Source organism: Somniosus microcephalus, chromosome 9 (assembly GCF_052327205.1).
Source record: "Somniosus microcephalus isolate GS21.2 chromosome 9, FLI_Smic_1.0, whole genome shotgun sequence".
NCBI lineage: Eukaryota > Metazoa > Chordata > Chondrichthyes > Squaliformes > Somniosidae > Somniosus > Somniosus microcephalus.
Window position 1 is genome coordinate 51,111,889 of NC_140995.1, and position 13,931 is coordinate 51,125,819.

Genomic DNA, 13,931 nt, shown 5'->3' on the forward strand with positions numbered 1-13,931 from the left:
CCCTCTCTCTCTCTCTCCTTCCCCCCTCTCTCTCCTTTCCCCTCTCTCTCTCTCCTTCCCCCTCTCTCTCTCTCTCTCTCCTTCCCCCTCTCTCTCTCTCTCTCCTTCCCCCTTTCTCTCTCCTTCCCCCACTCTCTTTCCCTCTCTCTCTCCTTCCCACACAGACGGACAAACTCATTTATATATATAAAAATTATTTGTACTTTTTTCATGACAACATGCCCTCAAAAAACCCTCGGCACCGCCGGGCACCCCAGCTAGTCTATGTATAAGCGACACACGTTGTCCAGCATCACAAAGGGTGGAGTTACATGGTTTACCACTTTCTCAGTCGTATCCATTTACAGGACAGGATTTCCATGAGATACAACACTCCTGGTAGAGATTGGATATTGTATAATACATCGTGTCGAATAATTGAAGGGGCTGCGCCGCCTTGAAAAATGTGTTTAGGAAACTTTCTCCTGTTTGTTTTCAATCACACAGTCCAAACTGAATGTGTGGCATCATTGGTAGCTCTTTCAGAGAGCCAGCACAGACACGATGGACTGAATGGCCTCCTTCTGTGCTGTATGATTCTGTCATCCGGACTAAAAGTTGATGTGCAGCTGTTTTGTCTCCTTATTCTTCCCCAACCTAAGAAAGATTTGCCAAACATTTGCCATGAAGAAGATTCCCCTTTCAGGAAGCTAAGCATCAATTGCTCCTCAGATAGCTCAGTTAGCAAGTGTATTATCCACTTTGGAACTGAGCCACACTTGCCAGGAAAGCCTCTCTTTAATCCCTGATCTGTGCCGAGTGAGCTGATCTCAGCTGAGGATTCGAAGGGTAGGGGTATCACAATTGGCTTCAACACCCCTTAGCCAAGTAGAAGAAAAACAGATGAGTAACCCACTCCCTGATTGCCTTCCACCAATGTGCATACATACATCTAGACCATGGATGTTTAGTTGAGGGGAAGACCAGCCCCTCCACCCCACCAAGGGTAGATCGCTGGCTGACACCTTGGGGTAGAATTTCCGTGAGGGAGCCCCGATCTCCTGCCATAACTTTGATGGAAGTTCAGCAGTAAAGCCGGAGAAACAACGCAAGTGGCAATTGGGAGAAACCCTGTGGAAATTCTACCCCCTTAGTGTCTAGGCTAACACCTGAAGTATGGCCATTTAGGGGAAGGGATCAGACGAGACCCAGGTGTCTGTGAGCCATATACCATAACATGAATTAAAATCTTCGGAAAATATGGGGGGGGTGGGGAAATTTACAAATTGGAAGCCAGGCATATAAGGTAATTCAACAGTCCATTATTGCTGTCTGAAGTGACAAATTGCCCCACAAATTACAAAAGAGGAGGGAGGCCATATTTTTTGACAATTGTCTTTTAATGAGAGTATGTCAGAAGGCTGCATTAGCCACATTAAATCAAAATTCATGATATTAATTGTAGAATTAGGCAATGTAGGTTTACAAATGAAGAGCAACATCAGAGGTGTACTTCAAAGTAATGTATAAGTGTCATGGCAAGAATCCAAAGTGCAATATTGCGGACTTTTGCAAAAACTTAACAACATCAGGACTATGCTCAAAGCTTAGCAAAGGTCATGAGGTACTTAAGTATGTAATTTCCGTAACCAGAGTTGACTGTTCTATGGATGATAGAGAATGCTAATGTGGATGACTATCCAACACAGTGCTTATTCATCTTTAGTGCTTACATCAGTGAGGCCTCTCACATTTTCAGGCAATTTTTTTTAGCTGTTGCGCGAACAAGTATCTCTCCGTTTTGCTGTTACTACAGCAAGGACACAACTGTTCAGCTATTATGGGAGTGTTTTATATTTTATTTTTTGACCATGGTTCTTGTAATGTGCAAACCATATATTACAGACTTATGAACTATTGAAACATGTGTTGTTTCTGAGGAGGTGGGATGAATCATCAAAGGTGAAGGGTGTCAGTGCTAGGGTGTACAACACTTCTCTTCACTTTTATCACTGAGCACCAAGCACTCCCAGGTCTGGTGTGACACTGTTAGATACAGAGTAAAGCTTCCTCTACTCTGTCCCCACAATGTGCCTCAGCTCCACCCTCAGAAGAACGCCCTCTAGAGTGTGGACATGTTTCCACTTCCCACAACAGTTCTGCCTGACCAAGTGAGATTGCCAGTTTTGTGCCAGTTCTGGTGCTGAAATGTGAGCATCACCATCCACACCTCGGAGAATGCCTAATAAAGTTACTATGGAGGAAAGGTATAAATAATTAAAGAGACATGATATTTTGGGTCATTGCCTTTACAGAACTAAATTCAGAATATTTAAATAAATTTTGACTTTGAGGTTAAATAAAAATATGGGGTGTTCCACTTGTACAATTTTATATTCAGTGTGTGCTTTTAGTCCTTTTTAACTTTGTACAAAAATGTGTTTGCCTCTCTTTGCACTCTCTTCAAGTCACATTAGTGATGCCAACTAGCAGCCGTAGAGAGGAGCAGGAGGTTCAGTTTAGCATATTCCTTGACAAAGTATGTAATGTCAATTTAAAAGGAATTTAAAAAAAGGCTTCTACACATTTATCTCATCTCTCTCCCCCTTTGTTTTTCTTTCCCACTATTTATATTCCTGTTGAATGGTTGATTTTGTTATTGGAGGGTAGGAGGGTTGGTTGGATGCAATCGTTTGGTATTGACGACAGTATTATTTCTTTTATTTTGGATGTGCCTTACCAAAGATCATCTTGAACAGCACCATCGATCATCCCAGAGCAAGAGCTTATATCGAACTGGCCATACTAAAATGATGCCTATGTATCCAAACACAGGTGATCTTGAGTTTTGTACGGTTTGTGCATTTACTGCTTTTTTGGTCCTTGTATCATTACTGTCTTGTTGGAAACCTGAAGCAACAGAAACTATCGGGTAGGCGTGATCGTATGAACACTTAATACACTCACACCAATTTAAATTTAATTAAATGGATTTAAAGTCATTGGCAAAAGAACCAGAGATGAGATGAGGAGATTTTTTTGTGCACAGCGAGTTGTTATGATCTGGAATGCTCTGTCTGAAAGGGTGGTGGAAGCAGATTCAATAGTAACTTTCAGAAGGGAATTGGATAAATTCTTGAAGGGGAAAAGTTTGCTGGGCTATGGGGAGTGGGATTAATTAATTAACTCTTTCAAAAAGCACAGGCACGATGGGCCAAATGGCCTTTTCTGTGCTGTATCATTCTATTGATTCTATATATGATTCCATAAACCCCCCCCCCCCTTTCCGCTATTTTAATGGAAAGACAGTAGAGAGGGGAATTCGGTACGAGTGTGCTGATTGTTTGTTTATTTGAGGACATCCGAAACACTAATTGCTACATTTATATAATTTTTTAAAAATCTGTAAAGCTATTTCCACAATTTTTGGTATATCCATGAATTTAGTAAAATAAATCGTGCCACTTTGAGGTAGCAGGGTGACTATATTTCTGTTAAAAGAATGAAGAAACAAAACTAAAAATACAAGTTAAAAAAACACAGTAAACATCATCAGTAAAAATAGAATAATATTCAGATACCGGTACATAAATCTGACATGGCAGGAACTATTATGGTAAAGACAGCTGCTAAATTCCCTTGAAGGGGCATGTCTGCCGCTCGTGGTTAGATTGCCTGAGCATTAAGTCATCCTATAGGAGACAGCATCAACTGGTGTCACTGTGAGGGCCTACCCTCGAGGAAATGTTATAGTTGTGGTAGATTTCAATTATTATTGTAACGCTGGAAGCAAAAAGAGGAGAATTTTTATAAATCACAACAATAATTTTTTGGAAACAGTTTGGATTCCTTAAAGCTACTTTGCTATTTAGTGGAGTTCGCATTTTGCCAGCAAATCCGGTCCAGGAAAACTGCAGCACAAAGCTAATATTCGACATGCTTCTTTGTGTCAAATACCTTAATAGTGTAACATAAGCATTAGGAGAGTGTGCAAGGCTTTTGGTTCCCAGGATTGCTCCTAACATGTGCTTTATTACTTGTATTTGAATGGCGTGCTGCTTACTGTAACAGTCTGGTCCGTTCAGTTGGAGTTGGAGCTGGACAGCCTTGCAAAATAATCTGGTAAAAACACACGGTTATTTAAGCCTTTCCTGCACAGTGATGGCCAAGGACCTGCAAGTAGGGGCTATAGACTGACAGTTCTCAAAAACAATTTTGTTGCAAAAAATACAGTAGGCTCCATAACCACCGTTACATCGGAGACGATCAACCCTTTATGCCTTGCAAGGTTATTTTGCAGCACCGTAATATCCCCATTTAAAGCGGTGAAAAATCTACAGAAAATACATATATACATACATAGATACATAGAAGATAGGAGCAGGAGTAGGCCATTCGGCCCTTTGAGCCTGCTCCGCCATTCAATGAGATCATGGCTGATCATCCAAATTCAGTACCCGGTCCCTGCCTTCTCCCCATATCCCTTGATCCCTTTAGCCTTAAGAAATATATCCAACTCTTTCTTGAATATACTTGATGAACTGGCCTCCACCGCCCTCTGTGGCAGAGAATTCCACAGGTTCACCACTCTCTGGGTGAAGAAATTCCTCCTCATTTCAGTCCTAAATGGCTTACCCCTTATCCTTAGACTATGACCCCTGGTTCTGGACTCCCCAGCCATCAGAAACATCCTTCCTGCATCTAGTCTGTCCAGGCCTGACAGAATTTTATAGGTTTCGATGAGATCCCCTCTCAATCTTCTAAACTCCAGTGAGTATAAGCCCAATCGACACAATCTCTCCTCATACGTCATTCCTGCCATCCCAGGTATCAGCCTGGTGAATCTTCGCTGCACTCCTTCCATGGCTAGAACGTCCTTCCTCAGGTAAGGCTACCAAAACTGCACACAATACTCAAGGTGTGGTCTCACCAAGGCCCTGTACAACTGCAGCAAGACATCCTTGTTCTTGTACTCGAACCCTCTTGCTACGAAGGCCAACATACCATTTGCCTTCTTAACCGCCTGCTGCACCTGCATGCTTACCTTCAGCGACTGGTGTACAAGAACACCCAGGTCTCTTTGCACTTCCCCTAAGGTGTGCGACTGCGTGGTCGCACAGCAATCGCGAGATCCCGTGCAGGCCGCTCACCATCTCCTGCCACTGGAAGAGATACTGCGCATGCGCGGCTGCACAGCAAACTTAAAGGGAACCCGCACAAAAAAAATTAGAGGGAACATTGCCGCACACACAAAATTAATTGTGTTAACAACAGCTACCATTACAATTTGTTATGGCATTTATTGTATAAAGAACCCGTCATGCCGTTTCCACACTTACTAAAAATAACAACACTTATTAACATGCTAACGAACGTGGTACAGGTTTACACTGAAAAGTGCACAGTCTGTTCATTTTTTAGCCCTGCATTCAAGTCAATAGGCAATCAAGGTTGCCTGAGGTGAGGAGCATAATGCAGAATAGCAAGGTTGGAAAGGTTAAAAGAGAAGGCAAGTTAAATCAGTGATTGATTGGATAATGCAAATTTGGGTTTTAACAGCCTGAAGATTGTAGGAGACAGGAAAGATTGAGGGGAGTAAGGAATTCCAGGAAATATTGAGGGAATTAAAGAATTACACGTTTCTGAGATCCTGAGAGAAATTAAGCTTGGAGACAATGCAGTGAATGTTCATTTGAACACATTTGAAATGAGAAAGGCACATGGGTAGATTTGTGGTGAGGGGAGTGGGGGAAAGCAAGAGGTGCATGCTTACACCATGTGCAGCTTGTAAATCAGAAGATATTGTGGGATGAGGGGGAAGTGGGATGTGAGAAGGAGCATAACGTATGAGGATACCAGCATCTTGTATTCTTTCAGCCCTGCCATTGGCCACGGGCTCAGCCATGCCCCTCCCAGCACTGTCCTCTGCATGGGGGTGAGGAGATGCAGGCGAGTCTGTCCTCCGCTGGTTAGGTTCTGCTGGCGCGGGTTATAAGCCATCTTTTCCTACAAGAGAAAGGGAAGTGTCAGTGAGTGTGGTGTAATGTATTTGGGTGATGTGCCTGTCATGATTGAATAGCTGACAGTGTGTGCAAGCTGTGAGATGTGGGTGTGAGGCTTTCAACAGTGCTAAGTGTGTGAGGGTGAGGTAAAGCTATGATTGTGAGGTATGAGTCGTGATTACTAGAGATTGTTGGTAGGTGAGTGTTAGGCAGGGGTAGGCAACTATTTGGGCTGAAGGGCCACTTAACAAGTTTTGGTGAGCTATTGAGGGGTGCACACCAATGTTCCCCCTAAGGTGTGCGACTGCGTGGTCGCACAGCAATCGCGAGATCCCGTGCAGGCCGCTCACCATCTCCTGCCACTGGAAGAGATACTGCGCATGCGCGGCTGCACAGCAAACTTAAAGGGAACCCGCACAAAAAAAATTAGAGGGAGCATTGCCGCACACATAAAATTAATTGTGTTAACAACAGCTACCATTACAATTTGTTATGGCATTTATTGTATAAAGAACCCGTCATGCCGTTTCCATACTTACTAAAAATAACAACACTTATTAACATGCTAACGAATGTGGTACAGGTTTACACTGAAAAGTGCACAGTCTGTTTATTCCAAATGGTCTAAAATTCATCCTTACAGTGGAAAATGAGAGATTGATTCTGCTTCCACTGACAATTATACACAAAGTATAAGGCACAATCAAGGATAAAATCATTTGTACAACCTTTAAAAATTGCATATGAAAGTGCTTCTTTGATACTTTTGAAACCTTGCTAAGAAATAATTAGGTGACTCGGAAACGATTTATACCGCAAATTGCACCCCAGATCAGCCATCAAATTGAGCTTGTTCATTGTCAACGTACCATCACTCCTGAGAAAAGCCAAGACGTTTTGTGGACTTTCACTTTGCAGGGTTTGCGGACTTTCACTTGAGAATGGGCACAAGTAATGCACTATTATAATACACATTTCTTCCCCGAGTGCTATTTATTACTGGGACTGGCCAACAACATAAATCTCTACGACCCTCTTCCAGTCATGACAATAAATTTAAATTGTTCATGGTATGGGGAAAAGGGCTTAAAGTAAAAATAGTGAATGCAATGTCCAATATACCCGGGTCCATTGAGTTATGCCTCCGCTATGCTAATTATGTGGGATAATATTAAAACAAATGAATAATTGTGCAAGAATTAATAACCTCACTAACAGTCATTGGTGAGAGCAAAGTGTTAAATTGGTAAATTTGCAACAGGCCAACTTATCATGTTGAACATCACTCCCACTTCTACTCTCCCAATAATATATAAACATAAATTCAGTTAGTAGTCAGATACTATCTTAAATACACAAAATGTAATGCAAAATAGTAAAATCTTCCATTGCTAAATGAATGAAATGATTGATTGATCGATCAATTATATGTTGTACTGAAAGTCTACATGGTTGATTGGCAGAGCAACTCGAGTCTGGGGCCTCTGACGCGAGAGGTGTTCTCTTTATAATGTGCTGTGTACTGGAGCCCAAGGCTTCACAAGGCCTGAACTACAATCGCATGCCATTACCTGAAGTCCTTGTGCTCCAGGATCCACTGTCGTGTCTAAGACGGCGATGAGAACCCCCCCTACCGTTGTACTCTGGGTACCGGGAGAGGAAAGACGCAGCGCCTGTCTCTTTCTTCGGGAAAAGAGTCATCGAGATGAGCAGCCATGTCTCAACTCTAAAATGGATAGGGCATATTCGAGTACGCAGTGCATTCTGTCCCATCCAGCAGGCATGACTTGGCGGGTCAGATACAGCCCGCGGGCCATATTTTGCCCACCACTGGTGTTGGCTGTCTGGTAAATTGAGCAGCGTGTGAGGCTAGTGGTGCAGCTTGTGGGACATGGCATTTGATGATGAATTCACTGGCCTTGACCACTCCTGTGAGGTCATTAAACTTCTTCCAACACTGCGTCCACATACTTGGGGCTACACTGCTGGCATTCACCACAGCGGCTATCTGCTCCCACTGTACTTGGCTCTCTTGCCTGGAGGGCCTTCTGGCACCCTGTGGAAAGAGTACCTCTCTTCTCCTATTGACCTCCTACACCAAGGCCTCCGGTGCTACATTGGAGAACCTTCATGCATTGGAGAGTGCACGGTCTCTTCCCTGTTGTGCCATCATTAATTAATTTTTTCCACTGATTACCTCAGGCAGTTGAATGATCTGCTGCAAACAGATTGCAACTCCCCTTTAAGAGGTGCAGACTGCCTTTAAGTAGTGCAGGCTAGCTTTAATTGGTGGTAGCCTCGCATGAACTGAGCGTCCAGCCACTCAGCAGCGCGTTCAGCGCTGGGCTGAATGCCACAATCATGGAAATGTGCAGGCAGCACGAAGTTTGCATGCTGCCTGTAGTCCTTTGAAGGGACGCGGGTTGCTAATGCATCGCGATCCCCGCGCCCGTTTTCACGGGCAAAACTATTTCTAGGCCAGATTTACTGTGCATGTGGACAAGTATCAGCTGATCAAAGTGAGTGACCATGGATTTGTGAAGGGTAAGTCATGTCTGACGTAACAAAACTACTAGGCACTTGGTCTGAGTATTAAACAAAGCTTTAATCAACTGTTTTTAACATGGAGATCTAGTAATGTCCTTCACTAGTTCCTGTTAAAGAATGTCCTGAGCAAGCTGGGCCCATGCCTGAGTATTTATACTCTCCCTGGACAGCGCCACCAGCAGGCCGCCCAGTATTACTTCATGTCATTTCCACATGAATGACAAGATTCAAGTCAATGTCCATCTAATCTAGTTGAATGTTCTGAGAAGATCACTAGCATGGTGGATAGGGGAGTGTCTATGGATGTTGTCTATATGGACTTCCTGAAGGCATTTGATAAGGTTCCGAACAAGAGATTATTAGCAAAATGAGAGTGCATGGAATTGGAGGTAACCTTGTTGTAATGTCCGTGTGTAATTGAGACATGGACTGCAGAAGTTGGTTATAACAGGTGTTTACTGAATGGAGACAAAACTGGAACTACTATACAAAGTTAATACACAGGCTTATGTACGGGGGTGGTCACTACTGGTACTGCAGTATACAGGGGCTGCAGAATATAGTTCCTTCTTCAAGGTACATACACTACAATTCCTCCCCTTTTAGCTAAACAGTACATAACATTCGATTAATAATTAAATAACATATTTACAATTACAGTTGCTATATACATTAGCTGAAGTTAATCAATTATAAATTCAGTCTTTGAGGAGGCTTCCTGATTCTGTCCGGATAACGCCTCTTTGGGGTATCAGGTTCTTCTGGCAAAGTTGATTCGGGATCAACGTCGTTGTTTGGTTCGTCTGCTTCCAATAGCACCGATTCTGAGGTAGATGCAATTGGTACTTCGGTTTCATCACCAGGTGTATAGGATCGTGGTGTAGATTTGACGTTTTCCAGTGACTCTAGAATCTGGTCAGCATGGCGTCTTACAATGCTCTCTCCAACGTCCACGGTATACATTAGAGGTCCTTGCCGTGTGCAGATCGTTCCTGGCTGCCATTTCTCTGTGCGGTAGTCCCGGGCCAAAACTGGTTGACCTATCTTAAAACTCCTGGTTGGCCTTTCATTCATATTCTGAAACTGCCTGTTCTCCACATCTCTTCTGATGTTTGGCTTAACCAAATCCAAGCGGCATCTTAGTCTTCGATTGAAGAACATCATGGCTGGAGTTTGGTTGGTAACTGCATGTGTCGCATTCCGGTAGGCAAACAAGAAGTTATCCAACTTGTGTTGTAGGGGTATGTCTTCATTACACATTGCCTTGATAGCCTTCTTGAATGTTTGAACGAACCTCTCAGCCAATCCATTGGTGGCTGGATGATATGGGGCGGATGTGTAATGCTTAACACCATTGTTCTTTAAGAACCTCCGGAACTCTTCAGACACAAACTGTGGTCCATTGTCGGAGCAAATCTGTTCAGGCAGCCCATTTCTGGCGAATATGGTTCGTAAGACTGTTTTAGTTTTTTCTGTGGTGGTTGAGGACATTTTTATTACCTCTGGCCACTTTGAATGTGCATCCACCGCAATTAAAAACATCGAGTCCATAAATGGACCAGCAAAATCAATGTGCACCCTTTGCCATGGTGATGAGGGCCACTCCCATGGATGTAGAGGGGCTTGTGGTGGGGCGTTTTGGACCTTCTGGCATCCTGTACAGCTCTTGATCATCTCTTCGATTTCTCTATTGATTCCCGGCCACCACACAAACGCTCTGGCTAAGTTCTTCATTTTTACCCCTCCCAGACGACCCTCATGAAGCTCATTGAGCACTCTATCCTTCAATTTGGGTGGAATTACTACTCTGGATCCACACATCAAGGTTCCTCGGCACACTGACAGCTGTTCTCTTCACGGCGAGAATGCTGGCAACAGTGGTTCGCCGTGTGCTGGCCATCCCTTCACCGTTCATAGACCCTGGAGAGTGTTGGGTCATTTCGTGTTTCCTTTTCTATGTTTGCATTCGTCACAGGTAGACATTCGACTATGATCGAGTGGCATATCTCCACAGGATCCACTGCAGGTGCTTCTTCCACCGTCGGCAACGGTAGGCGCGACAATCCATCAGCATTCCCATGCTGTTTAGTTCCTTTGTACTCAATGTCATATTGGTGTGCCCCTAGGAAAAGGGACCACCTCTGTAGCCGTTGTGCTGTCATTATCGGGACGCCCTTCTTAGGGTTGAAAATGGAGACAAGAGGTTGATGATCAGTTAGTAGAGTAAATTTCTGTCCGTGCAGGTAGTGATTGAACTTCTTCACCCCCCACACCAGGCTGAGGGCCTCTCTGTCAATCTGGGCGTAGTTACGCTCGGCTGCAGTTAACGAGCGTGACGCAAAAGCTATCGGCCTCTCTGAACCATCAAGGGATTTATGTGACAGTACCGCTCCAACGCCGTAGGGAGACGCATCACACGCCAGTCTTATCGGTAGTGATGGGTTGTAGTGAGCCAATACTTCTCTTGAAGTGATCAGGCCTTTACAATTCTGAAAGGCCCACTTACATTCATCGCTCCATTTCCATGCTGCTCCAGTTTGTAGCAGGGCATTCAGTGGGTGCAGAATTGTGGACAAATTCGGCAAAAACTTATGGTAGTAATTCACCAATCCGAGGAATGACCTCAGTTGCGACACATTTTCAGGCGCTGGAGCTTTAACTACCGCTTCAATTTTGTCAGGGGACTTATGTAACCCCTCTTCATCAATCACGTGGCCACAATACGATATTTGTTTCTTAAAAAACTCGCACTTGGGGCGATTGGCTCGTAGCCCATGTTCTCTTAGTCTAGTGAGCACCTGCTCTAGGTTGGCAAGGTGTTCACTGTCATTTTCACCTGTCACTAGGATGTCGTCCAAGCAACACTGAGTCCCCGGAATCCCTTGCAGGACTTGTTCCATCGCTCTTTGCCATATAGCCGGAGCTGATGCAACTCCGAATACCAGTCGATTATACTGGTAAAGACCTTTGTGAGTGTTTATCGTGAGATATTTCCTAGAGGATTCTTCAACCTCCATCTGCAAATATGCTTGCGCTAGGTCAATTTTTGTAAAACGTTTCCCTCCAGATAGTGAGGCGAAAATATCTTCTATCCTCAGAAGAGGATACTGTACTGTGTGAAGGACTGGGTTCACAGTCACCTTGAAGTCCCCACAGATGCGAACCTTCCTTGGCTCCTCAGACTTATTGTTTAACGTTTTCTTCATGACAGGAACGATGGGTGTCGCCCACTCGCTCCAGTCTACCTTAGATAACACGCCTGCATTCTCCAGATTCTCCAGCTCTGCCTCGACGGCTGGGCGAATTGCATACGGTACCGGTCTTGCTTTGAAAAACTTGGGAATTGCATTCTCTTCTATTTTTATCGAGGTGGTTACGCCTTTAAGAGTTCCCAGTCCTTGTTGAAATACCTCTTTAGCGTTAGCTAAGATTTTTGACAATCGTCCAGGTGTGACATCGTCATCCTTTTTACCAGCCACAGTCAGTGCCTGAATGGAGTGCCAGTCTAAACTTATCTTTCTGATCCATTCACGTCCCAATAATGGTGGTCCACCATCTTGCAGTATGTACAGATACAATTTCTGTATTTCCTTGCCATTGTATTCGACAGGCACCCTTATTTTCCCTCTGGGGTATACTTTCTGCCCCGTATATGTCTTCAAGACAATGGATGTGTCTTTCAAGGGTATGTGTGAGAATAGCCGCTCGTAGTCTCGTCGATTCATGACGGTCAGGGCTGATCCTGTATCTAATTCCATTTTGACTTGGGACCCTGCTATCGTGAGGGTGACCCAAATGGTTCGGTGATCCTCTTTTGCGATTACGTTGTGTAGTTTGAGACAGCTTAGTCTCTTGTTCCCGGATTCACTATCGCTCTTCTGGTCTTCGGAACTACTGTCCGTCATCCTTTGTACTTTCCTGTACTTTTCCTTAGTAGCCTTCTTGTTGTCGTTAGTCTTCTTCCCGGACCTGCAAACTCATGCAATGTGTCCCATCTTTCCGCATTGCCTGCATGTTTTGTCCTTGAACCAGCAGTCCTTCTGGTCATGGGTTGTTCTGCCGCAGCGATAACATTTTTCAAATCCCCGTGTCATTTCATGGGTGCCGTATTCCTGTGGCTTTTGCTGTATTTCCGCAGCTCCCCTTGCTGCTGCTTCGTACGATACTGCCACGCTGAAACCCTTATCTAGCGTCAGCTCTTTCTCCGAGAGTAACCTCTTCTGGGTTCCTTCACTCAGGAGTCCACAGACAAATTTGTCCCGTAGGGTATCTGCCAGTCCTGCTCCGAACTGGCAGTGCTTTGATAGCTTGCGTAGTTCCGTAAGGTAATCAGCATTGCTCTCATCTTTATGCTGATTTCTCTTGTGGAATTTAAATCTTTCTGCTATCAGCAGCGGTGTAGGATTTAGGTGTTCCTGTAGGATATCAACAATTTCGTTAAAACTCTTCCCCATCGGTTTGACTGGAGTGATCAGGTTCCGCAATAGGCCGTACGTTCTTGCGCCCATTAAGCTTAGTAGTACCGATGCCTTTTTCTCATCGGCTACTTCATTTGCCTTGCAATATACTTCGACTCTTTCCACATATGTGGTCCAGTCTTGTATTTCATTATCGAAGGCAGTGATATTGCCAGTCTTCAGCATCTTGGAGATCTAAGCTGGCGCCTCCCGCGCTTTGCCTTCTTCCCCGATTGAACAAAATGCCGCCTCCCGTGCTTTGCCTTCTTCCCTGCTGGATTAAGATGGCGCCTCCCGCGCTTTCTGTCTTTTCCGCTGCTGCCAGCGCTGTTGCTGGCGTTTTTATGCCTTGATGGCGACGCCCTATGGTCTTCACGCGCTTCCCCCCGCGCTGCTGCCAACGCCACTCTCCGCGGTCCCCGTGGCAAACTGCAGCTCCTCGCGGCTTTCTGCGCTTCTAACTTCTTTTTCCTTTATTTTAATTACTGTTCCCGTCATCAGAGCAGACCCTATGGGACACTTCTCTCCCTCTTCTCGGGTCTGTACGCTGCCCGGCTTCGTAGCACCGGCCGCGCCCTGTGTGCTCCACCCTCTCTCTCTCTCTCTCTCTCTCTCTCTTTCCCGACAACGCTGCTCGGCCCCGTTGAAAAGCCACCCGATCGAGCTCTAGCCCGCCGCAGCCCAGGAAGGATCAGTGTACTACCTGCCACCAGCCCGATTAGCTGGAACACCATAGACTGGAGAACCAAGCCCAGCTTTCGACAGCCTCTCCTGCAAATCTTCGAATTCGATGAATCAGAGGGCGGTTGCCCACGGTTGACACCCGTTTCCTCTGTCTGTTTTTTTTCTTTTTGGATTTCTTCCTTCTGGCTTCGACCTCCAATAACTTCGCTTCAGGGATGGATCCCCGTGAGGTGGTGCAGAACTGTAGGTAAGTTCGGATCTG

General features: G+C 44.8%; 1 protein-coding gene across 4 annotated transcripts in view; it reads left to right on the plus strand.

The window, feature by feature from the left end:
- The window catches only part of adgrb3 (adhesion G protein-coupled receptor B3), a 1,304,794-nt gene that overhangs the window by 1,240,447 nt on the left and 50,416 nt on the right, over window positions 1–13,931 (plus strand). For all 4 annotated transcript variants that reach the window (XM_085996562.1, XM_085996563.1, XM_085996564.1 and 1 more), the window contains one exon: window positions 2,725–2,814. In XM_085996562.1, coding sequence (XP_085852688.1) covers window positions 2,725–2,814 — 90 coding nt within the window. The remainder of the gene's footprint in view (window positions 1–2,724; window positions 2,815–13,931) is intronic.